The sequence below is a fragment of the Leopardus geoffroyi genome, chromosome B1, assembly GCF_018350155.1.
Source record: "Leopardus geoffroyi isolate Oge1 chromosome B1, O.geoffroyi_Oge1_pat1.0, whole genome shotgun sequence".
NCBI lineage: Eukaryota > Metazoa > Chordata > Mammalia > Carnivora > Felidae > Leopardus > Leopardus geoffroyi.
In genome coordinates this window covers 113,771,620-113,798,997 of record NC_059327.1, presented here as the reverse complement: position 1 = coordinate 113,798,997, position 27,378 = coordinate 113,771,620, and the positions used below count along the sequence as shown (strand labels likewise).

The following is a 27,378-nucleotide window of genomic DNA, read 5'->3' as shown; positions in this document are numbered from 1 at the left end:
AATAGTAACAACAATGGTGAAATCAAACACAAAGAAAGGGGTTGACCTTGGGCAATAACTGGACCAGAAGGCAACAAACAAGCAGCAGCAGAAAGACAGCAGAGGAATGCAGCCTTGACAAAGGCAGCAGAAGCAGAGATAAAATTCTTAAGCCCAGAGAGCACTGCCCTGGATGCCTTCTGCTGAGGGGAAAAGAACTATCCTGAAAGTTCTGATCACCCTCCTTCCCTGTTCTTGCAGGGGATCCTTATTCACTGGGCATCTTTTAAAAGAAAGGTACTCAAGTAGGGGTGATTTTGACACCTAAGGGACATTTGGTAATGTTGGACACATTTCTGGGTGTAGAATGAAAGGGGTGCAACTGGCATCTAATGTGTAAAAGCCAAGCAAGGATGCTGCTAAACATCTTACAATGCACAGAACAGCCTCCCACAATAAACAATTAGCTAGTCCAAGGGTGCCTCAGTGGCTCAGTCGGTTGGGCATCCAACTTTGGCTCAGGTCATGATCTCATGGTTTGTGGGTTTGAGCTCCGTGTTGGGCTCTGTGCTGACAGCTCCGGGTCTGGAGCCTGCTTCAGATTCTGTCTCCTTCTCTCTCTCTCTCTCTCTCTCTCTCTCTCTCTCTCTGCCCCTCCCCTGCTTGCACTCTGTCTCTCTCTGTCTCTCAAAAATAAAAAAAAAAAATTTTAATTTTAAAAAATTTAAAGAAGTATCCAGTCCAGAATGTCAATAGTGACAAAGTTGAGAATCCCTGTACCACTATTGCTTAAGGCCACCTGAGTGGATCTCTATTCTTTACAACCCAAGGGAGTCAGGTCAAGACCCAGAGATTCTGTCTTCACTAGGAAATATGACCATAGAATCGGAACTGACGTTCAAGGGAGTCTGCAAGACTTCTTAAAAGTAACTGCCATGAAAGGTAGCCTGGGGAGGGGTTAAAACTGTTGCATTTGACCTAACAACTGACAGAGATCTTTTTTTTTTTCTTTTTTCTTTTTTTTTTTTTCAGAAAAACTATCTAATTGAAGTGCCATTAACATTTCTGCAAAGTACCGTTATATACATTAGAGAACTAGTCAATATTCTTAGAAGAAAGTAAAATAAATTCAAATACCATCTTCTTTAATAACATGTTGCTATTTTTGAAATTGTGAAAGTAAATGAACTGGAATTATGAGTTCAAATAACAATTATCATTGTAGTCTCAAATCCATTAAAATTAGATACAGTTGGCTACAGGCTATACTTTTGTAGCTTTTCCTTCTCTTGCAGTCTTCAGTCTGCATATCTGACACCCTTATTCCTCCACCAGAGCTTTGCAGCCTAATTTCTTTCAATAGTAACATACATGGCACAGGGTCTCACCCAGAGTAAATCACAATAAATACTTTATCATTTAGGTGAACAAAAAGATTCTCAAAAGACAACTATATACATGATCCTTTCACCTCTGCCATAGTTGACTGGAATTAGGTAATACCAGAGATCAGTTACCACCCACAATATATAATTTTTAGATACTAATATCTAAAATATTTAACATTTATGGGATGCTTGGGGAGCTCAGTCAGTTGAGTGACTAACTCTTGATTTTGGCTCAAGTCATGATCTCATGGGTCCTGGGATTAAGCCCTGTGTCAGGCTCTGTACTGACAGTGCAGAGCCTGCTTGGGATTCTCTCTCTCCCACTCTCTCTCTGCCCCTCCCCTGCGCATGCACTCTCTCTCTCGAAATAAATAAACACTAAAAAATAAATACATAAAAATATTTAACATTTATAATTAACTCTCTCCCCTACCTAGTAGTATGAGACCAAACTGCTTCTCAACGAAGCACCAAAAACCATGTAGTTTCCATGTATCCCCACCCATCCCTGGCTGCCATTCTAATATACTGTCTTCCTAGAATGTATAGGAAGGGCCATTATCTAGCTTCAGCTATTCTGACAAAAACCCAGTGGGCTCAGCCAAAAGGTTTTAGCAACTGAAACAGGTGGGAGCAGGGTCACCTGGATGGCTCAGTCGGTTAAGCATCCGACTTCAGCTCAGGTCATGATCTTGCCGCTTGTGAGTTCAAGCCCAGTGTGGGCTCTGTGCTGACAGCTCAGAGCCTGGAACCTGCTTCAGATTCTGTATCTCCCTCTCTCTCTCTGCCCCTCCCCTGCTCATGCTCTGTCTCTCTCTGTCTCAAAAGTAAATTAAAAAACATTTAAAAAATGTTAAAAGGAAGAAAGAAAGAAAGAAAGAAAGAAAGAAAGAAAGAAAGAAAGAAAGAAAGAAGAAAGAAAGAAACAGGTGGGAGCAGAGTAAAGTATCCATATACCTGGGCAGCTGAGGCTGAGCTGTCCGGGCTACTAGTAAGTGAAGTAAATATGAGTTGGTAGCAGTAGAAGTAGTAGGAGATCAAACAAGGCAGAGTCCAACAAGAGAGGCAACTGGCCAAGAATAAGCAAATAAAGCTTAGAGTATGGACTAAAGACAAGTTGTCTGAAGCAGCAACACATGAATATGATGAGAGTGCCCAAGGAAAAGCCAAACTAGAACAAACCTGAAGTCAAGGCCAAACTGGCCAAAATAGCACAAAATCCCCAGGCAACCACATGCTCACAGAGGATAAGTGTAGCCTATGTAAATAATATAATTGCCTGGATATAATATTCCCAAACACAAAGGTTAGGTCAGCAACTCCCTCTTGAACATCAGTGAAAGCTACTCACTGATACTGAAACACAGGAAGCTGAGTCTTCCAAAGTGGTCTATTACCTTAAACAACTCTTCAGTGTTATGAATTTAAAGGCCACTTCTGCAATTCATGCCAGTTGTATAGGCCTACCAATCAGCACAACCCTCAGGGGTCTAGTATATAAAGTATACAAAGCTATGGGGTGCCTGGGTGGCTTAGTTGGTTAGGCGTCCAACTTTGGCTCGGGTCATGATCTCACGGTTCATGCGTTCAAGCCCCATGTCAGGCTCTGTGCTGACAGCTCAGCACAGTGAAAAACTATGCACTGTCTACAGCATATCCTTCCCACTTACCTAATTCTGATTCTTTCAGGGCTATTTAAAACTGTAAATTGTAGATAACTAATAGTAAAGCAAAATAAATCTTACCATAGACATGCAAATTCTTTCTAAGTGCAATTGACTTCCCTCCCTCACTGTGGAAAAAGTCCAGTTTTGCCTCCATCTACACAACAATTTTGATATTCTAGACTATAAATGTATCTGTTTTTAAATTCTCCTTTGAACTAGTTAAAACATCTTATCAGTTCCTTCTTTCATGATTTAAGCAAAATCTTTAACACATGTTCGCTTTATATCTGTATGAAAGTCACAATTTTACCTTTTTTGAAAATTACCTTTAACAGTAATTTTTGAGAACACAATTAGTTATTGAAATCTGGGAGAAGTATTGACAGTTCCCATTGACAAGTCCTCAGTTACACTGCTGGATTTAATCATAACTACAGCTGGGGCGCCTGGGTGGCTCAATGGGCTGAGCGTCCGACTTCCACTCAGGTCATGATCTCACGGTTTGTGAGTCCGAGCCCCGTGTCAGGCTCTGTGCTGACAGCTCGGAGCCTGGAGCCTGCTTTGGATTCTGTGTCTCCTTCTCTCTCTGCCCCTCCCCAATTTGTGCTCTGTCTCTCTATGTTTCTCAAAAAATAAATAGATGTAATCATAACTACAGCTATTGCCCAGGAAAGGCATAGAGGTGTTGAGACTGAAAGGTGATGAAGTCCCTGACTGATCAAATTAGAAGTGGACAGTAAGCTAAGTAGAGTGTCACCAATAGAATGGAGGCAAAATACGGGGCATCTGGGTGGCTCAGCTGATTAAGCGTCCGACTTCACCTCAGGTCATGATCTCACAGTCTGTGAGTTTGAGCCCCACGTCAGGCTCTGTGCTGATAGCTCAGAGCCTGGAGCCTGCTTCGGATTCTGTGTCTCCCTCTCTCTCTGTCCTTCCCCTGTTCGTGCTCTGTCTCTTTTTCTCTCTCGAAAATAAACAAACATTAGAATGCAAGAAAAATAGAATCTATATTCATTCTAGAGAAGGCAAGGGAGGGAGGATGGAAAGGAGAGAGGCCTGACTCTTATTTGGGAACACAGAAGATCCTCTATTTCTGTAGTTTCATAGATACATAGCTACATCCCAAAGACAATCCTTGTCTAGTCTGTTTGCCAACAACAGAGCACATCAGGGCAAATGCTTATTCATTGAAAGCCTGACAGGGCATCATTTCTCTATGGGTGTTTTTGCTATGTTCACTATTGGTTTTCAGGAGTTCAATGAACATTATTTAAAAATGCCCAGCACTGTTAAAAGTGGAGACTTGTAAAAAAACAAAAAACAAAAACTGAAAATGATGAGAAAAATGATGGGTGATGCTCAAATATAGATGATAAACGTGACTGATTAGAAAATCCCTCTATCTGGATTCCTTCTTGAGGATTGATACTGGAAGCAAAAGTTTTCTGTTCAAATAGATGAAAGGCTTAAAAGAAGAAAACACATCCTGAGTCTAATGTGTTATGGGCTCACACATAGAAAACAGAAAAAATACCTCAGGACAGTTTTGACATAAAAATAATTTAACTTCTTTTTTAATATTGTAAAAATGGTGACATATATTTTACCACCAACACATAGCATTCCTCATATAGAACTTGATCACAGAACCAAGCCAACATTCAGGGAAGTATACTCAGAAGAAGCTGAAATTCAGAGCATTAAATAACTGCACAGAAGGAAACTATATACAAGAACATAAAAGCCCTGTTTTCTTTATGGAGGTACTTTCTCAATGCTAGAGTTTTTCCTTTATTAAACACTTCCAGATGCATAACATGTAGAGTAGTACTAAGCCACCACTGTCAGTCTTGCTTCTTAAACTCCTAGGAAGTTGTCAGCGTATTTGTAGGGCTTGGGAAGTAAATGTAGAGCATATAATTTGTTGTTAAACCTCTTTTTACCAGCTTAAATAGCTTTGGTTAGTATATATGATCTCTCCAGCCTTTAGTACCTGGTCAACCTCCCTATCTTTGCCGCTTTCCTGATAATTGTTCTCTCTTAGAAAGCAACGTAACTAAAGCTGTTTTTTTCCTTAAATTTTTTAATTTTTTTTTTGAGAGAGAGAGAGACAGAGCATGAGTGGGGGGAGAGACAGTGAGAGAGGGAGATACAAAATCCAAAGCAGGCTCCAGTGTCTGAACTGTCAGCACAGAGCCCAACGTGGGGCTCGAAGTCACACACCATGAGATCATGACCTGAGCTGAAGTCGGACACTTAACCGATTGAGCCACCCAGGTGCCCCTAAGGCAGTTTAAAAAAGAAAAGACATTTTTCTCTTCCAAGACTTCCCGAAAGTCTATAGGTTGAGACTATGTATTGAAGAGAAAATAAATTGCTCACCAAAGCTCAATAACTTGTGTAGTTGCTGTGCCTTTCTATTATCTGTCCAATAAGACAATTGAGTAAGGTGTTGTACTTGGCCAAACTATCGTCCATGAGTCACTACTCAAAACGGTCAACAGCATTGCTGACGACAGTGGACATGCATTTCCACCGGAGATAGAGTATTGTCTGTCAAACTGCAGTACGTGTTACACTATGATTGCAGCCAGATTTACACTTCCTCTGTAAAATGCACTGTATATATCATTCACTATTGGCTAAAACATTGTTAATTCCTAACGTTTTCCCTTTTAGCATTTAAACATAAATGCCCAATTCATATATTCTCATTGTACCGTAAGTTTAAATTTAATACATAAACATCATCAGCTTAACACACAAAAATCAAGTAAAAAAGTCTCAAAGATCCCAGAGACATCTTTAATAACAACTCTCTCACAATATAGTACTTGAGGGATACTTATTTTTCATATACTACTTAAACTAAGTATTAACCATTAGTTTAAAAACTATTGCATTAGGGACACCTGGGGGCTCAATCTGTTGAGTGTCTGTCATCAGCTTCAGATCTCATGGCTTGTGAGGTAGAGCCCTGCATCAGGCTCTCTGCTGTCAGCACGAAGCCCACTTCAGATCCTCTGTCCCCCTCTCTCTGCCCTCCCCTGATCACTCTCTTTCTCTCAAAAATAAAAAATAAACTTTTTAAAAAATCAACTGCTTTACATATATATATATTTTAAAAGGCAATGGACTGTTGTAACTTCGTGATAAGGCCCAATATAATACCTAGAATTGAAGAATAAGTAAAAATACAAGGAAAGAAATCTGAAAAACACAGAAAACTTATAAATAAACAAGAATAATATGCTGACGTGAAGGCTTAAAATATGAGTAACTTTAAGAAAAAGCATGAGGTGGGATATTGATTTTCTGATAAACAGGATCATACTCAGTTACACAGTGCATCTTCCCAGCTTTCCTGTGCTACCACCATTATTATACCTTCTTTGCTGGGCCAGTACAACCCAGTAAAGAGACAATATGACATTACTAGTTGTTTCTGGATTCTATTCATTTCTTAATAAATAATTTTGCCTCTATCATTCTTAGTAATATTTCTAATTACAGAATTTTGGAGGCAGTGTCTGTGTTAACAAGTATATAGTATCGCTAGACGTGGGAGATGATATCACACTGGGGATTGGACTTCCAGTGATCTTCTAATAGGTCCTCTAATAGATCCTCTATGGAGTCCTAAGGTCTTATGGAGATACCTCAGGGGCCAGCATGGGGGAGGTGTAGCTAACATTACATCCAATTTCATTTAGTACATTTCCTCATAAGATGGAAAAGTTCAGGGGCACCTGGGTAGCTCAGTCGGTTAAGCATCCAACTTCAGCTCAGGTCATGATCTCACAGGTTGTGAGTTCGAGCCCCACATTGGGATCTGTGCTGATAGCTCAGAGCCTGGAGCCTGCTTCCAGTTCTGTGTCTCCCTCTTTCTGTGCCCCTCCCCTGATTGCACTCTGTCTCTGTCTCTCAATAATAATAATAATAAATAAATAAATAAATAAATAAATAAATAAATAAATAAAAAAGATTGAACAGTTCAGCTTCTTTAAGAAATATTGGAAAGCCCCTGAACTACTTGATCTCCAAGATTGGTATTAGCTTTAATATATTATGACCCACAAAGTCCTCAGGGAAAATGTTAAAAAGTCCTGGGGATAAGAATATTAGTGTATGTAAAGAGATAAACCTCAATAAAAGTCCTCAACCAGGTCAAGTTGACAGATATCCATTATAATCATTATGAACATTTATAAAGAATCTTCTGTAGAGAATTCTACAATAAGCCCTAGAGATACACAGATACAAACCAGAACCCCAACCGTGAAGCTCATAAATGTATTGGTAGAAGTGCACTCCCAACACACTCCCTCAGGAAGTAGGATACAATTATACCATGAGACCACTTAGCAGTTAGGGTCAGGATTTGCCCACAAGAGTCAGCTGATCCTTAACCCACTGCACTCATATGATCGCCCCCAATCAAATTGGTATCCATCCTCAGAAAGGCAGTTATTTAAGAAGCTTATTTCCTTTCTAAGTTTATCTTCTCGGACCTTGAGCCTTAATAATTTCGGTTAAAAAAAAAATGACTTTTAGTATTCCAAAGTTCACTTACCCCTAGATTTTGCCAGTATTTCTAGCACGACTTTAAAGTCAAAAGGTTGGTGCTTTGTGGATGTTTTACCTTATGGTCATATCACGTACATCTAAAAAATACCAGCTGGATTCTAGAGCCCCTGAGACACAAATTGGAGTTTCATAATTCCTATAAGGGTTACACAAACAACTTACCTTTGATAGCTGCCAGAACTGACCTAAGATCCTGGAATGCTGGGAAAGAACTGTATCAGTTTGCCAGGCATATTTAATTCTAGCATCTTAAGGATCAAAAATAAGAACACAACTCTGGTCCTGTAACAGACTTGAAGGAGGGATTCCTAAGAGATTTTGTCCTCCCGTTCACTGCTACAAGGGCCAAAGAGGATGCTGGAGATAGAGCTATAATGGAGAATTCCTCTGACTCTCTCTACCTTGTAAGAACTCTAAAACACTAGACTTACTAAAAATGAAGGCAAAGCGGTATGATTCCAAGAGATTATGGGATGTGGGTGGCTTTTCCCTCCTCCCCTTTTACTCCTCTTACATGTGACCTCTTTGATAAAGAAAGAAAAAATAGACTCTACCCCTGCCACTACTTCCAGTTAGATATATTCTGACTCTCAAATGTACCATAATGTGCAAACTAGAGCTGGCTACAATTCATCCCATTTACTCAGCCACTTAGCCTAAATGTGAAAATTGTACTTAAATATGTGCCGACCACATTTCAAATAGAAGAATAAAAACTTTGTGTACATAACCCAGAAGCCTAGAATTTCTAAAATCTAAAATTTTTTTATCCAAAGGAACAGACACAGTTTGGGGCATTCCTGGAAATCAGACTAAGCAATCAGGCTAAAGAACACAATAAAGAACCCATTTCAACTATCATGTGGTAACTGAAGTTAAAACGGACACGACAGATGAAATGATGTCAAAATCGTGATCATGATTTCAAACAATTCTTGATTCTGAGAAATTACAAAGGATGAGCACAAAATCCCCAGCCGATAAATTCAATTATATTTAGTTCATGTATTCTAGCTATTAGAATACTGGCTTCAAGCTCCTAACTGTGAATTGATCTACTAAATACCTAATAATGACTAATACAAATGTGAAATTTATTAAATTGCTTTAAATAATTGTTTTAAATTGTTTTAAATTAAATTGTTTTAAAAGCTCATAGGACATTCTAGTCTTCAAATATAGGTGGAAGAAATTACTTGCTTCCCCCCCATTAATCTCTTCCATTGCGAACAGAAGTCAAGAAATCAGCTAGGAATTGAACTGGGAAGAGGCTGACCGAAGTCCCACTATTCAGCTCAGTTCCTCCTCCTTGTGGTCACAGAGGGAAGGTGTCTGCCATCTGGTGGCATTTCTTTAAGGAATCCTATACCTAAGAGACTCACAGAGTAGTCATTTGAAAGAATATATGATACCGGTGAAAAGTGGTCGATTTTAATTTGTGAGTAATTCCATATCCTTCTGCTTCCCACTCTTCTGCATCCCTCCTTTTTAAAGGTCAGTTTTAAAATATTTTTTAACTGCAAGAGTGCTGAACACATCCCAAATGAAACAATAACTATACATAGCTAAGCATTCAATATGCAGGTATACCATAGTCATTGTTAACACACATTGGGAAAAAAAGTATTAAACATCATGAGTGGATATTCACGGCATGGATCTTCACCCATACTGGCAAGCCACGGAGGGTGGGGGTGCTTCTGTGTTGAGCAGTCACATATTGGCTACAGCCTGTAGCCCAGACTAACCCATGCATTGTTTTCACATTCTCAGCTTCCATCAAATCACCAAGTAATGTTTATAAAGTGGTAGGATGGAATAAAACCACTTTTTCATAATAGGTTTTGGATGGTTTCCACCGAAGATAACAAAGATTGATGTCATTTTGATGAGTGTCTAGTGTGGTTCCCCCTGAAGCAGGAAATGGCCCCCCTGGACTGTAAAACAGTCCTCATTCTGGCATGTTTCCCCACCACCAGCTCTCCATTTACCTAATTTCATCTAGAGAGGATGCCTTCCTTCTCCATTCCTAGAGCTAATTTTGACATTCAAATAGTGGTTTTGTAAACGTCATGCAGTTGATTTTGCACAGTTAGAAACCAATCATAAGCGCAATAGGTTATTATGGCCCTGCAAGGCTACTTGTATCTGTACGTTTATCAAGTGAGCCAGAAAGAATTAACCCCTATGCAGAACGGATACCCTTTTCTTAAATAATTCCCAGTTCATAGAAAAACAGAATTACCCAGGTAAGAAAGAGAAAAGAAGACTTGAAGAAATAACTTCTTAATAATTTTTAGACAAGAAACGCAGAAGAGAAGCTAAGAAACAAGAACACTGTTTCAAGAGGCAATTTGTCCCTGGTCCTCTGGGTGACAGGGCATTTTGCCAGCTGTCATTACTGGACCAACTAAGTGTTACACCCAAACTGCTGTGCTCATTAGGACTGAAACCATGTAACACCAATGCTTTGAGGTGCTTGGATGTCACATTGTATTGTCTGGCCTTAGGAAAGGAGAGGAAAGCCTGCTATTCTCATTTAAATAACATTTATAGCATTTTAATTTGCTTTCTTTCTGCAAACCATTTCTGACTGTTCTTTACCTTACATAATTGAAAATCTACACATATTATGCCCTTACTCAATGCACTCCATCCATTCATTGTGCAGCGGGTTAGGAAAAACATACAGCATAAGTGAAAAACCATGTTAGTAGGAAATACACGCCTTATATGATAAAGTAAATTTATGTTAGCAAGGTAATATAAAGGTCTTCCCACATGATGGAAAAGGGTGCACAACCTTAAAGCTACAGTAACATGTATTTCTACCAAAAATTGAGAAGATATCACAAAGCCTATCACCAGAGGCTGTATTACTCACATACATGAATCAGAAGTACTTTTATTTGCCTACATTTCTTCTTTTTTTTTTTTTTTTTTGGTATACAGTAATTTTCATAGACTTGCAGGGTGTATAGGAACATTGAAAGTTATATAGTATATCTTTATTATCTCCAGCTAAACTCTCCAAGCTGATGAGTAGCTGTGCTCCATTTCATCATTATCAATGAATGTAGAGGAGACAAGTGCAAGGACACTGTTTAGTACCACCAGACAGGAAGTTTGCACTCTTATCCAGCCCAAATCTCACTGTGTTCAGAAGAAATGTAGAAGAATAAATCACCATCCGATTTATCAAAAACCTTATATATTAAAGCCGCTTTTTGTTTCAATTGGGTATCAGTATAGGTAAATCAGGTATCAATATACATTTATCTGACCATAAATTCTTGGAATGCCAAAGCCAGGTGAGGTTATGCAAAGCAGCTTTTTATACATTGCTAGCACTTTTATTTGTAATCAAAACACAGATTTTCTCATATTATGATTTCTCCTACTGTGAATTTCTCTAGCCTCCACCCCCAGAGAAAAGAATAATAAAGTCCTAGTATTTACCATATGAAAGAAATTGTGGTCATGTGCTCCAAAGCACACAGTTCTTTTTTGAGGTCACACTTGTCATGACTAAATTTATGCGATTTTTACATTTTATTTATTTTTGAGAGACAGAGAGAGAGAGACAGAGCACAAGCAGGGCACGGGCAGAGAGAGAGGGAGATACAGAATCTGAAGCAGGCTCCAGGCTCGGAGCCATCAGCACAGAGCCCGATGCGGGGCTGGAACCCACAAACGGTGAGATCATGACCCAAGCCGAAGTCAGTTGCTTAACTGACTGAGTCACCCAGGTGCTCCAAATTTATGCTATTTTTAAATAAATGTCTGTCATTCTCATTGAAATGTAAGCTCCATGAGGGCAGATACCAAGTTTGCCTTGTTCATCAGCATATTCCCAGTATCTAGCATGATATTTGGCACACAGCAGGCTCTTTAAACCTAGAGAAGCAACAAATGCCCTTCAAAATCATTCTAGTCCAATACTCCTTATTTTAAGGATATGAAAATAGAGCCTATAAAAGTCATTCTTTTGGGAAATGACTTGTCCAAGATTGTACAACATGTTAATAACAAAGCCAGGATTATAACTCTGGATTCTTTATTGCCCATTCACATTCTCTATCCATTACAGCTTAGAGGTTCTTGTAACTAATATCCTGGGAAAACAACACTACTGATGAGTAGGGTACAGAAACATTTCTGATCTAAATATCTTTTGGTTGGCTGCCTGGCTCCCAGTTGGAACACAGAAACCCTCCTATAAATATGCCTGGTTTATACACACTTGATGCAGGGCTCCAAGAACAAAACCCAAAACAGGATTCTACAGCCATAGCAAACAGCCAATTTATTCACTCCTGTGAGGGTTAAGTTTTACTGAGGCCAAGCCACGGGATGTCAGCTGAACGTCTATGGTTCAGCTACTACTAAAGCAAATATTGTGCTAAGCAGAGCTTCAATTTGTATGGCTTTTTCATTTTATTATGGGGTTTCTTTAAAGCAAATATTCAAAAACTAGAATTTCTCCAAGCACATGAAAAAAGTAAATGTAAATTTTCGGGAAGCAACAAAGGTGACTTAAAGTTAGATTATGGTGATGGTTGCCCAACTCTATAAATTTATTTAATTTTTTTTAATTCATACACTTAAAATGGGTAAGTATTATAAATTATGCTTCAATAAAACTGTTGAAAAATAAGTGTAAAAATGAGGGGCGCCTGGGTGGCTCAGTCGGTTACGTGTCTGACTTCAGCTCAGGTCACGATCTCACAATTCCTGAGTTTGAGCCCCGAGTCAGGATCTGTGCTGACAGTGTGGAGCCTGGAGCCCTCTTCGAGTTCTGTCTCTCCCTTCTCTGCCCCTCCTCTAGCCCTGCTCACACACTCCCACCCTCCCTCTCTCTCTCTCTCTCTGTCTCAAAAATAAATAAACATTTAAAAAAAATAAGTGTGAAAATGAGTCAGACAGTTAAAGCACTTCTTTTAGAAAACATGTGTTATCAAAACTGTAAAGACATATCCTCATACTCTTTTAATCCCAAATTCTAACCACTTCAATCATGGTTTACCTACAAGGTCAAAAGTTTTTCCTTCAAATTTGGTAAAAACAATTTATTAGACTAATATAAGTATCTATAAAGAACCAATCTCCATTGATATAGCACTAAGAGATACTGACTCATTTTGATTATCTGCATGAATGATCTGCAGATATATTTGCTTAACTAACCATAGTATTCTAATCCATAACCTGCCATTAACTAGCCTTTGGGTTTTGAACAAGTTATATACATCTCCCGGGCTAAGTTTTCCCACCTACATCATGCGTACCTATGGACCAGGTTAGAGTTAAGTAGTTCATAATATATTAAAAAGAATAATAACTATTATCTAATGAATAACCACTAAAATGTCACACTTTATGCAAATTAACAACTTCTGAGGAAGGTAGTATATGACACTTTTTTGTGGATGAGGAAGCTGGAATATAAAGAAGGTCCCACAGTTACTTAGTAGTAGACCCAGGATTCCAGTCCTGTCCAGCCCAAAACCTATATTCCTTCTCTATTGCTTATTAGACTTTGTGCTTTTGATTTTGTCAGATGTGGGCATGAATCGTGACCCTGCCTTTACTATGCTAAGTTAGTCACCTTCTCTGTGTCCAGTTTTTTCATCTGTAAATATGAGATTAGTAGCACTTAACTCCCAAGGTTGTTGGGAAGATTAAATAAGAGTGCTTCCCCTACAATTACAAACCATTCAATAATAGTCTTTCCCATCCCTTTTCCACAAAAGTTCTTTCCTGTGTTAAAAAAAAATAAAAAATCTATAAATTCTACGACTTCCTTGTAGCCTACCTGGATAAACTTCACTGGGACTGAGTTCTATCAAAAGCAATTAAAGTGAACACAAACAACAGGGCATTGGCCCTTTGCTATCAGTCCTTGGCTCTGTGACGGAAACTGTCAACAAGAGTGTCAACTTCAAGGGGTGGGCATGTGTCCACAGGAACTGAGCTGAGGTCACAGACTTGTCTCACTCTGCCCTACAAACAGATGTCTGGGTGACAACTCTTAGTCACCGCAAACCAGGGTTAAAGCCAAACCAGGTGGGAAGCTCCTTATCTCCTTTCTAATCCTCCGGGCCAGGCCATTCATTCCCTAAGACAATACCTCACTAACCATAATTCAAAATAACTTGTTTCCTCCCAGGATACTATGTTCAAAATAATGCCTTTATTTTGATGATGTCTGATTATTCCGCAAACTAAAAAAATACTATAGCATTTCTACAATAGTGATTTGTCAGCAAGAAACATGTTTGATTCCGTGTCTGATTGTACACCTTCAAATGTCTACCTCTTCATTACATCTGGTGAAAACTGATGTAATGTGGAGCTCTAGTGGTGGCAAGAAAGTAAAGCAGCCATTAGTGAGAACCAACAAAAGGCCAAGGAAATCACCAATTCATCATTTATTTGTGTGTTCTTAGGGTAAAATCACCATCTATTATGAAGTTAATATGTTAAGAAGAAAACGTTTCAAAACGATGTTCCAAGATAATATAAGGTGCCCTCTAAATGCAATGGCTTTCCTCCAGATTACAAATTAGACCTCAATAACTAACTTGCATCAAACATCAAGAAGCAGATTTAACTACAAAAAACAACTGAGTGCTGCGGTTGTCGCTTTTCCAAATTTTACCAAGTTCACTAAGAATCCTATTAATTAAACAGGTTTGTTTTTCACATAGCTAACAAGAATACTACATACAGAAAATGCAGAGTCTAAGTGGTATGATCAGTGAAGTCCTGTACCAACTGTCTTGGGAATTTAAATAATCCCTACAGGCTGATGAGGTTGTTGGAAGTTAATTCCTGCACTAGAAAAGTGCCTTCCTTGAATTTCTGACTTCTGAGGTCTTTCCCAACTGAAAAAAACCAAGAATGAAATCTCCAATGTCAAACATTAACTCTTTGTTTTCTTGTTATCTAATGTGTATATCTTCTCAATTGAAACAAACAAACAAACCAGCTCGGTTATGGTAAACAATGCAGCAGAACATAAATGGTAAAATTTTCATGATGTACAACCAGGAGCTAACATGTGAAACTTCTAACCATGGCGCCCGGTTTAGTTGTGTCAAAACACGTTCTCGTGAGAAAAAAAAAAAATCCAGAATATGAAAAAACACAGGAACTAGCCTTTCTGAATATCAGTATCATCTAAAGTATCATGTTCCTGAAAATTAAAGAAAAGGTAACAGACTCATTTTTCTATAGTGATGATGAAAAAAATGAAAACGCTTGTAAATGCATTAACAACATTTATCTGAAATAAAAATCTCAAAACTTATGGGAGCTTTTCATGGCTTATATCAGCTGAATCCGCTAGAGGTTTTCCAGTAGACAAATTCCAATGCCTCCCAAACTGTTAGACCCATAGATGACTGACTACCAAGCCTCAGAGATCTGTGAATGAAGATTTAATGATTACATAGGAGTTTCTATTCACTGATGTCTCTCTTCTCCATCCTTCTATTAATATGCTGTCATTAAAACAGTTCCCTAAAGCTACACAGAAAAATGAAAAGACAGAACAGCCTTTTCTGAGAAGTCATCAAGAATGCAATAGTTCATAATAAGAAGCTCAAGATAAAGAATTTTATTTTCTTTCAGTCCTCATCATTAGCTGTAGGATAGGAGAGAGAACCTTTTTGATAGAAAAGAATAAAAGCAGGTGAGGAGGTTAGGGTAATTTACTAACATAACCGTATGTCAAAGGGAACAAATGGAGATCTGTACTAATGCAGTATGAGCCACCAGGGAATTCAGAATCTAACATGTTCTGCAGTCCTTTTCACCACAGACATTAAAACTGAATAAAAAGGAAGAATATTTTTCAAATCTGTGAATCTAAAAACTTAGTCTTTGTATGCCATCTTGCTTGTATTTTTCTTGGTGATTATCTTTATCTCCTTTGCTTTCCCCTAACAGGCCTTGGTATGCTGCTTAAAATAATATTTGGGGCTTTATTTGCCATTCTTTTGACTGAGACATGTTGATTTTATTAAAGTAAGTTGGGCCTGCATTCTTTCTTTACTATTATTACAGGTAGACTTGACAGATACAGGACTTTTGTTTTAAAAATACTCTGCTATGGAGGAAACTTTGTTAAAAAATAAGTTCCATTTTACCTGCTGGGCAGTTGCACTCTGAAGGTGCTTCTCTTGCGATTCTTATTTTAGCCATATGTTCATAGGATCTCTGTAGGAAAAGAAGAGGTATTGTCATCAGTAGCATTGTGAAGAAACAGATTCTTTAGGAACTCTCTGGCCATATGCTTGATTTACCAGCATTTGATAGCCTGCATAACTAACATTTACATATGTACTTGGACTTTAGTCAAAAGGTAACAGTACCCAAGCCCTAAAAAAAGAAACGACTTCTGACACCGTGTCAAGACTGCTGGACTTGTACAACATCTTTCTCCATTCTTCAACTACCACCACCCTCCACTTTGTCCCTCGGCTCAAGCACATGCAGTCAATGCCAAAACCTGGCTTTACCATGCTGGAGTTTTAGGTAACCTATGGGCTTTAAAACACCCAATATTGTGTACATGAAGGTCAACTGTTTATCACGTCATGCTGCAACTACTGCCACACAGCCTCTCTGTCGGAAGAGCAAGTTCCAGAAAACCCCCTAACTCTAGTCTAATGCCACCCCTGGTTTGATAAACGTAACCTAGATTCCTTTCAACTCGCAACTGCAATGGCGCTGCATGCATAAACACCCCTGCCACTGCATCCTTTATAAAAAAAAAAAAAAATAAGCTACATTTTTTTTCTTTTCAAACATTAAATATGAAAACATTTAATGTGTGAAATGATCAATTTAAAATCACATATAGGTTTACTTCATTTTTAAGAGCGATTACCATTTGTATATTAATAGCACCTATGGCACGAACCTTCTTATAATATATGAAGGACCTAACAGATGTTAGCTTTGCAAGGAATATTCTCCAAAAAATTGGAAAAGATTAGTATGTCACTCTAGAAAACTAAAAAAGAGATAAATGCCACGCTGCCTTTCTGGCCACCCTTCCCTCTTTCAGTCTTCCATATATGTTTAGCATGCAAACATTAAGAGTGAGGGAAGATGATAGAGACAGAGAGTGTGATATCAAAGGATGTGCATATACAAATAATAGGCTACAGTGAGCATAAATGGTCGCCTAGCGTATGCACACCCAGCCACACCAAGTATGCATACAGTAAGGGTACAGGCTGATCGTGTACACAGAATCACGCCTGTGCAAGACATTATCCACGTGCAAAATACCCCAGCCTTTCACACCTGAGCCAGAAGTTCCTCCACTTTCTCTTGCACCACTGCTTTGAGCTGATCCAGGCGATCAGGGAGCAGATGAATGGAAGGGTCCCCTTTTGCGGATTCGAGAGCAGCGATCCTCGCCTGGAGGTCGTTGGTTTTCACCCCAAGGTACAGACAAGACATCAGGGCCACCACTGAGAGAAGGGCCGCCAGGGAGGTGCACGGCGGCACGGTCCAGGCACAACGCTGCCTCGGGTCCTCGGAGCCTGGCTCCCGGCCCCCACCTTTCCCCGCATGCTTCTTCACCAGCATCGTGGAGGGATCAGCTGCCTCGGCTTCGCCTCCCACTCTCTACCACTTCCAAGAATCTTGAGAGGAAAGAAAAAGGACGATTCCTCCAAAAGTTCAGTCTGGGTGGCTGCACAACTAGTTGGCGGAGATCGAGTCGGGGCACGGAGATGGAGCTCCGCTTTCCTCAGCGCCGAGACCAGCGGTCGTGGACCATCCTCTCCGCTCTCTTCTCTCCCCCCAGCTGGGAGTGAAAAGCACCCTCAGTCTGGGGACTGGTGGCAAAAAAGGTTAAAACCGGAATGAAACCCACCGGGATGGCCCTCCTAGCCCCTCAGAGGACGAACACCTCAGAAAAGGTCCTCGACAGCGCCCGCCCAGGCTCCAAGGGGACTGCGCGAGAGGCACAGCGAGGGGCCGCCGCTCGCCCTCGCCACCGAGCACCCGACCTGTTGCGTCTCTGTTAGTTTGCCTTATTTCTGCCTATTCGGTGTTTTTCCGCACGCCGACCTGTTTCCTACCTACATTCAGTTCCAGGCAGAAAGGCTGAGAGAAACCGCGAGAGCGCAGCGCAAAAGGGGTGGCTAAGGGGGAAAGGAGACAGGAAAACGAAATAACCCAAAGAGCAAATTCGAGGGGCGAGGCTGAAGTCGCGGCTGCACGAAGTATCTCCGCAGCCTCGCGGGTGCGAGCCTTATATACCCTTCGGGATGCTCGTGTGTGAGTGTGTGCGTGTGTGTGCGCGCGCGCTCCGAGCACGACGTCCCTCCCCCGACCCCCTCCCGGCGCCCGGCCTCCAGCCCCGGGCTCCCGCAGCATTGCGCCCCCTTCCAAAGCCCGGGCAGAAGCCCGCCTCATTAGCATAATGTATTCACCTTCGCCCAGCCGGCGGGCTCCGCCGGAGACCCTCCAAGGGGGCGGAGAGCTCGGAGGGAGCTGAGCGGGAGGTCTGTATTAGCATAACACATGCAAATAGCGGAAGCGGCCACCGTGATTGGAGGGGAGCCTGGCGACCCCTCCCCCTCCACGGAGTAACTTCAGCGTCCCCTAAGGCCGCATCTCCCGCCTGGGCCAGGGGCCGGAGCGGGGTCTACGTGGGGAAGGCGGCAACTTTGGCTTATCCTGACTCGGCCCAGCGCCCCGTCTTTATCCCTGTTAAATATGGAGAAATGGCCTCCAGGAGGGAAGAAGTGAAGCAGAAAGCTCTAGCTCTCCATCCAGATCCTCGCTCAAAAGCAGTGGCCGGAGCTATTGCGAGTTCGCTCCTGTGCAACCTTTCCCCCGCCTCCCTCGCTTTCCCACATGCCCAGAGGCGGAGTGTCTGACTGAGGTAAATGCCCCCACTTCCCTTCTCTTCCCACGGCCACGCTGCTGTCTCCGACAGGGGGAAGTTTTCTTTCCCCTCCCCCAGTTTCCTTCTGTCTTGATGGGGCTGGGTCTCCTCCCCGCTCGGTGCTCCTAGTCTGTACTAGGGTGCTAATGCGTTTTCCTGATTCCCCGTTTTGTGGGATTGTAAGAGGGAGCGTGGAAGTACATACAGTTCTCAGGATTTAGGAAAGGACTGAAGAATGAGGTCAATTTTTCCTCTTACCTGACTCTCCTCCCTCTGGATCAAATTACAAGTTCTCTAATGGGATTTTTGAAAGTAGGTAATAAGTAGCATTTTACATCTAATTGACTTTTGGGGGAGGGAAAATCTCACCTTTTACTCCAAAAAGTCCCTTATCTCCTCCTCCCCATGGGAAATACCATATATTTTTCTTATCCTTCTTAATCAAGCTGATATCAGGTCGATGCTCATTAATGTAAAAACCAAGGAAATACTGCACTGAGCTGATCTTTCACAAATGTAAAGAATGTTGCCAAGGTAGAATGCAGGGTAAAGATGTTTCAACATCATTTGATGGCAGATACAGGAATGAAAAAAGTAGGGGATGCAACAGACACAACATAGGAGGAAAACAGTGAATTGTGCTGTAAAATCAAAACATAATTCCTTACATTCGTATCACAGAGTAGTTCTCAAAGGGTGGTCCCACATGGGCAACATCTTCAACTGCGAGTTTATGAAAATTTCAAATTCAGGGACCCCCTCCCTGCATCTACTTACTCAGAAACTACTACTATTAATGAATCGGAAACACAAATCTGTCTTGTAAGGAGCCCTCCTAGTGATTTTGTTACAAACTTAAGTTTGAGAACCACTGGAATAACACTTTACAAAATTTTTTTAAGTAAATTTTTTCATTTGAAACTCATAACCCTCTGATGCCAGTAAGGAATTATTGGCCCCATTTTATATGTAAGGAAACAATTTTCAAGTTACACGTAGTCGTGATGAAACGTGTTTCCAAGTAATGGCACCCAAGGAATAGCTACAAATTTGTTTAACATGTCAAGTCTTTCTGATTTTCCAGTTACCTCTCTAAACCATTCCTTAGACTCCTTTGCAGGCATTTCCTTCTGCCTGTTCTCGAAATGTTGGTGCTTCTTAGGTCTTTATCTTATACCATCTTCTAACTCTGTACACAATCTCCAATAGTGCTCTCAATTACCATCCATAAACTGAAAAGTAATAACTATATTTGCAAGCCCAAACCTCTCTCCCAAGCCTCTCCCAGACCCATAAAGCTAACTGCATGTTTGCTAATTCCACTTGGATGTCTCACAAGCAATTCAACTTAATCTGCATCCTACCTCAGAACCCTATGAACCCTACGTTTTTCTTTGTTTTCCATTTCAATAAATGGAGCTGCCATCCATCCAGTGTCCCCAAGCCAAAATACCACTAAATAACCCTTGATTTCTGCCTTGCCCCTACCTCAATTCCTTCAATCTTTCTATTGTCCTTAGGGTGGAAATAATATGTGTTACCAATCACCACCTGGTGTCTGTTATCTCACCTTCCTCATTGCTCATCTTCCCCCTCACGTTCTCTCTGCCAGTTTCTCTAATGAAAGTATGGAGACAGAGAATGAAGAACTTTCTTTAGAGTAAGGCACCACTCTTTTGAAATTTCAGTAGAAAGGCCATTTTATGTGTTGACCAATGTTGTCGGTAGGTCACATAATTCAGATGATGAAGTATTCTTATATCATGCTTTATGGAATTTGGCCATGAGAAGGTACATTAACAATTCTCCCAAGCTCTCAGAACTGTTAGATCTCAGTAGAGAGATAATCAAGTTGGTATTTTGTGGATTTGGGATCTTTAGCCAGAGGATTAGTCTTGCTTTATTTCTTTGGTGGGCACAATACCCCAGAAATGTACCAGTCATTAGCCCTTAATATTTCAAAACCCAGCAGATTCTCTGCATCGATATCAGAGAATACATAGATCAAGAAAGCTCCAGTGATCTAAACCCATATTGTTCTGTAAATTCATCAGAGCAGAGGTGTTGTTTTGGTTCCTATGTGGAAAAGGATTCAAAAAAGTAAAAATAGCACTAAAAATGGTACAGTCCATCTGACTCCAATTTACCTAAGACTGATATCAGTAGTAAGAAAAAGTAAGCAGCTGGTTGCACAATAGGTATGTGATTGAAAGATTAATGGACCCCTAAAGATGTCCACATTCTATTCCCCAAAATCTGTAAATGAGGAATGTCTGGATTTGCAGATGTGATCAGGTTAAGAATCTTGGGGAGATTTTCTTCTACCATGTGTAGCCCCAGTGTAACTACAGTGTAACCCACAAGTGTCCTTATAAAAGAGAGACAGAGCTTAAGCATAAGCTCTTATAAGCTTATTATAAGAGGTGACTCCAGTGTAGCCACAAGTGTCCTAATAAGAGAGAGACAAAGTCTCATAGTGAGAGGAGATGTGATCGCAGAAGTACAGGCCAGGGTGATATGAATGCTAGCTTTGAAGATGGAAGCAAAAGAATATGGACTGTCCCTTGAAGCTGAAAAGTCAAGGATCGAATTCTTCCCTAGAGCCTCCAGAAAGAATGCAGCCTTACTAACCCCTTGATTTTAGAACTTCTGACCATCACGACTATAATTAATACGTTTGTATTGTTCAATACCCTGAGTTTCTGGTAATTTATTACAACAACAATAGATGCTTATGGAATCTCAGGCCCCTCAAAAAATCAGTCTTCATCTGCTACAGCATCATAAGCACGGTTATAACCACCATATTGCCCTATAACTCAAGCAGGCCCTGTAATAACAATCTTTGTCAGTCAAATCTTTGTGTATTTCTGTTTTACTGACATGCCCACTGGGAAAGAATTGGAGATATATGCCTTTTCCCATGACATGTAAAATTAGGATGCCCTCTATTGAAGCATAGAAAACTGAGTAAAGTATGTTCTATTTCTTTGATGTGTCCCATTGGTGCAACTCAAAAACAATAAACGAGTCAAATTGTACAGCTGCTCTCATCTCTCCTCCCGACTAACGTTAGCCTAGCCAGGACCATGACCCAGGACTCGACATTACTGCTAGCACTACTGTCACCAATCTCCAGGCCCCTGAAGAAAAGAAATAAACAGACTTCTGACAAAGAAACATGGCAGGAAGTTGAAGTGAGAAAGAAGGTGACCAGGAGAAAAACAAAATAAAGAGAAAAAATTAAGAAGATAGAAGAAAAGAGCTTTCTAAGTAGGTAGAAGTGTTAATTTTTTTTTTTTTTTTAGAAAATGCATAATCTGCTCCTATTGGCCTCTAAGAGGCTGATCAGTAGAGGATATACGAGATGGAGGTGAACTAATACATACTCAAAAGTTTGATGTCTTATGTGTACTTAGAAAGATTCTCTGACCAAAATAAATAGCTGGAATAATCATGTTATGCTGGTGTTAGATATTAATTACATGGCAGAAAAATATTTCACTTGGTTAGAAAATATCTTTTAGCACCACTAATTTTTAAGGTTAATTAGGTTCCTAAAACCTCAATTTTAACCAAAGTTCACCACCACAGTTCTCCAACAGAAGTAAGTGTATGAGGGGATCTGTGGCCATCATTGCACACCCACAACCACCCGCTGTGTACCTTAAGAAAGAAAATGGGAGAATAAATTGTGTGTTGTACTGAACATGCTATTTCATGAACTTCAGATGAGAATATGCTCTCAGAGAAACATCTTTTAAGAAGACAAAGTTTCCCAAATAGAATGGAGTAGGCAGTGAAGTGAATTTAAAAGATGCAGTTCTCCCACAGCCAGGCAAATTTCAATAAATCACAAACAAATTATAAATATCTTTAGGAGCAGAGGAGCAGAAAAGTAGGATTTGGCTCTCAGTGACAGGCTGAAAAATTCCCTTTCAGACAGATCAAGGAACTGATCCCATTTACACAAGCCTGGTTAAGCAAGGGGTTTACGACGGGTATGAATCCAATAATCTAGATAATACAGTTCCTTCATAATCCCATTCCTGTCTGCAGAGTCAGTTTTGTTTGTTGTTTTGTTTTTGTTTTGTTTCATTTGGAGGGAGGAGAGGAACTTTTTTTCAAACCTTAAATAACAAGATAATGACCCCACTTAATAGATTTCCCCCAAAATTTGCTGATTTAATTGCTAATTCTATCAAAAGCAACTTTTCAGTGAATTTACCAAATCGACATTTTGTTGTAATGCTGTGTGGATAGAACATGTTGGTAGCGTTGATTCAGATCATGGTTACAAGTACAGATTCTAAGGCCAGACTGCCTGGTTCATAACCCACCTCTGCCATTGAATAGTTGTGTGACTGTGGATAAATTACTTACACTTCTCTGTGCCTCAGTTTTCTCAACTACAAAATACATATAGTAATACTTACTCTTTTGCAGTGAGTAAATGGGATGATATGTGTAAAGCATTGCAATGCCTAATATTAAGTGCAATATAAATTTTACCTCTTATTGGTGCTATTAGTATTATTACTTTAAAAAGTTTCCATCCAGGTGTGCCTGGATGGCTCATTCAGTTAAGCATCCGACTCTTTGATTTTAGCTGAGGTCATGATCCTGGAGTCGTGGGATGGAGCCCCACCTCAGGCTCCACACTGGGTATGGAATCTACTTAAGATTCTCTCTCTGTCTCCCTCTGCACCTCTCCTGCTCTCACTCTCACTCTCTCTCTCTCTCTCTCTCTCTCTCTGTCTCTCTCTCTCTCTCTCAAAAAATAAAAAAACGAAAGTGTCAATCTACTGATCCATAGACACTGTAGGGCAAGAAAATGTATATTTTTATACTGTGGGGCACCTGTATATCCTAATCATGATTTCAGCCCTATCTCAGTTTACAAGAATAGAATAGCATTAGGGCAAACTTTCAGCTATAGGATGATTTGAAGAATTCCCTACCCCAGGCAATCATTGATGTGTTTTGTGTCATTTTAGAATAGTTGTACATGTTCTAGAACTTCATATAAATGGAAGCATATGATAGTATTCTTCTATGTCTGACTTCTTTGTTCAACATATTGTTTTTGAGATTTATCTATAGAACTGTATATAATGCTGTTTTGTTTATTTTTATTGTACAGTAATATTCCATTTTTTCAACAACTGGTTTAGGTATTCACTTGTTGGTGACCATTTGAATTGTTTCCAGTTTTTGCATATGAATGAGGCTTCTGTGAATATTCATGTACAAGTTTTTTTATCTTGTATATTTCAAGAACAACACAGAATTTATTTTTTCATTTAAAGATGGCTAATATAGTTTTTATGAAGAACAAAAGGACTTAGATCTATCAGATACCAAAATATATATGAAGGTATGATAATCAATACAGTTTAGTATTACTGCAGAGACAGAAATTAAACCAAAGAAATAGAATAAAGAGAGACCAGACACAAACCCACATATAGGCATTAATATGGGAATTTAATATGGGAAAGCAATGACACTGAAAAGCAGTGATGAAAAGATGGATTTTTCAAACAATTATGCTAGGACAATTGTATATTGGCACAGAAAAAAAAAATGAAATCGAACCTTTTCTTCACAGAACAAATAAAAATCAAAAGGAGATGGCTTAGAAACCTAAATATAAAAAGTAGTAATATAAAACATTTAGAAGTTAAGATAGGAGAATATCTTCACGACCTTAGATTAAGGCAAGGTTTAAATAAAACATAGAAAGCACTAGCCACAGAGTAAATGATGGATAAATTGGGATACATTAAATGAAGAACTTTCATTTATCAAAAAAGAAAAAAAAATCTTAAAAGGAGTGAAAAGGCAAGCCAAAGAATAGGAAAAGATATTTGCAAAATATAGAATTTAAAAAGGCTTATGAACTAGATTATATAAGAACTCCTACAAATCCATAAGAAATATCCAGACAGCTCAAGGGAAAAGTGAGCAAAAGCATAAATAAGCACTTTTACACACACACACACACACACACACACACACACACACAATTACAAATAACCAATAAACATTTTTTAATTCTGTTTTAGAGAGAGTATAAGCTGGGGAGAGGACCAGAGGGAAAGAGAGGGAGAGAGAAAGAGAGAATGTTAAGCAGACTCCACACTCAGCACAGAGCCTGACACAGAGCTCCATGCAAGGCTCCACGAGGGGCTCCATCCCAAGACCCTGGGATCATGATCTGAGCTGATATCAAGAGTCGGATGCTCAACCAACTGAGCCACCCAGGTGCCCCTACCAATAAATGTTTTTAAATGGTGTTCAATCTCATAAATAGAAAAATGCAGGTTGAAACCAGCATGTTATACTACAACTCACCTATCATAATGGTCAAATGAAAGAGACAGACAATAACAAATGTTATAAATGTAGAGCAACTGGAACTCTCACACACTGCTGATTGGAATGGAAATTTGCAGGAAGTGTCATTGGAAACTATGAGGAAACAGATTCTCGTTATGTAGTGGCAGACATTGCAATATTATTGCCTATGGTAATGTGGAAAGTAGAAAAATGTTCTTAACAAAGTGTGTGACTTAGCCAAGAAGATTCCATTCAGAACACTGATGGTTCCAACAGATTTCTTCTTACTGTGTGTAGTAAAATATAAAAGGAGATAGATAAGCTAAAGGAATGACTCATAAACAAAAAGAAGTCTGGAATTGTCAGAACTGAAAAATTTTCCATCCTCTCCAGATGACAATTGACACTAATATGAAGAAATGACTTTTGGACAAGATCAAATCCATAAACTCTCTAAAAAAAAAGAAAAAAGAAAAAGAAAAGCTGAGTATACTATCTTTTGTTAGGATCTCAGAGTATTACCTCAGAGAACTGTTTAATCAAGCAATATAACATATACAAAGTTTGAGGATGCTATCCCTCAGTGGTCTCAGTATAAACCCAAAGTAGAATATGATCTATCTCAGTGGAATGAAACCTGATAATATTTATAAGAGACCAACAAACCTTTAAAGAAAATTATACTGGCAAAAACATGAGCATGAACTGAAAGAAGAGACAGTACAAAAAGAGAAGAGACCTTTAGACTCTAAAAATCTCTATAGGCAAGAAGCAGGCTAAGAAAACTGTGGAGCTGGAAATACAAGATGTATTTCATGGTAAAGAAAAAATAACTTAGGAGCACTTGGGTGATTCAGTTGGCTAAGCATCAAACTCTTGATTTTGGCTCAGGTCATGAGCTCAGGGTTCCTGAGATCAAGCCCCGCATCAGCCAGCATCTGCACTGACAATGCAGAGCCTGCTTGGAATTCTCTCTCCTCTTTCTCTGCCTCTCCCTATGCTGGTGTGCTGTCTCTCAAAATAAATAAATAAACATTAAAAAAGAAAAAGAAAAAGAAAAAAGAACTTAGAGCACAGAACCAAAGGGCCAAAAGGCAGAGTGAAAAGTTATGGAGAATCATTCCCTTGAAGGAATCATCCTCAACCCTAATCAAAGAAATTCCAATATGTGCCCAGCTGAATTTCAGATGCTCTGTGAACCAGTGGTTCCTGGTGATGTTGTTTTCACACTTTTAATTAAACAGGGATGACTAGCACAGTTATTCTATACCTGTACCACTATCGTATGTTGAGTAGATATGGGGCAGATAACTTGTTTCTTTAGTTCACAGATCTCCATTTGGAAAGTAACTGTACTTAAAGAGAGGAACTTGAGGTTCCTAATGAAGGAATAACACCTAAAAAGCCTCATTCACACCTGGATCTGATTTAGATCATGAGATCCTTGACTTCAAGCTGATGCTTTTATACAATGTGAATTTGGAGGCCTCAGGAGAGGATGAGTGTATTTTTTTCCCTCTGAGGAATGTAAGTCATCATGTCACAAAGCCATTCAGCCTAAGAAGCTGGGGAGGAACTGAAGCTTCTTGTCAATAACCAGCACCAGCTTGCCAAACATATGGATGAAATGGATCCTCCTGCCACTTTTAAGCCTTCAGACAATGGAAGTGCCAGCCAGTGTTTTAAATAAACTTCATAAAATACCTAGAACCAGAAGTACCTAGCTAATCTGCTCCCAAATTTCTAGCCCACAAAAGCTGTGAGACAATACATGTTTATTGTTTTAAGCCATTTTGGGGGATAATTAATTATCAAACAAATAGATAACTCACATACCACATCATGAATACAGTAATTTCCCTTGCATTTCTTCAATTCTACCATATATATTCATAAGCAATCTACTATTTAGCTTTACATGCTTCATATAAATGTATTATTTGTATAAATGTGTTACTTTTATTTCAATATCATATTTGAAGGATCTATTCAAGTTGTAACTCTTCAAACATTTTTACTACTGTACATATGTCATTGTATGATTATACCACATATATTTTCCATTCATCTACTGATGGACTTTTAGGTATCTCTGTTCCCCGTGCCCACCCAACCCCCATTTCAAATAATGCTGCTATAAGCATTCTTCTGTACATCTGTTGTTACACAGGTGCAAAACATTTCTCTAAACTATATTAGTTATCTCTTGTACAACAAAATTTCCCAAAACTTAGCAGCTTAGAACAACACAATTTTATTATATCTCTGTATAACAGGAATTTGGAAATGGCTTAGCTGTGTGGTTCTTGCTCAAAGTCTCTCATGAAGTTGCAGTCAGGATGTCAGTTGGGGCTGTACAGTCATCTAAAAGCTTGACTAGGGCTGGAGAATATTCTAAGATGGCTCACTCACATGACAGGAAATTTTAACTTTTTCCTGACTCTTTGCAAGAGACTGCAGTCACTTATCACTTGGGTACCTCCAAAGGGTTGTTTGAATG

The 27,378-nt window shown here is 39.5% G+C and overlaps 1 protein-coding gene across 18 annotated transcripts in view; it reads right to left on the bottom strand.

Moving 5' to 3' along the window:
- COL25A1 (collagen type XXV alpha 1 chain) overlaps window positions 1-17,955 on the bottom strand; it is a 468,462-nt gene extending 450,507 nt beyond the window's left edge. For 9 of the 18 annotated variants that reach the window (XM_045470701.1, XM_045470805.1, XM_045470689.1 and 6 more), the window contains exons 1-2: window positions 16,940-17,953; window positions 15,775-15,844 (exon numbers count right to left, since the gene is read on the bottom strand). In XM_045470701.1, the coding sequence (XP_045326657.1) occupies window positions 15,775-15,844; window positions 16,940-17,227 (358 nt within the window). In that variant the 5' untranslated portion in view covers window positions 17,228-17,953. Of the gene's footprint in view, window positions 1-15,774; window positions 15,845-16,939 lie in introns of all 18 variants that reach the window. The other 9 variants (XM_045470759.1, XM_045470768.1, XM_045470782.1 and 6 more) reach the window with 3 other exon arrangements.
- Between the last annotated feature and the right edge of the window lie 9,423 nt (window positions 17,956-27,378).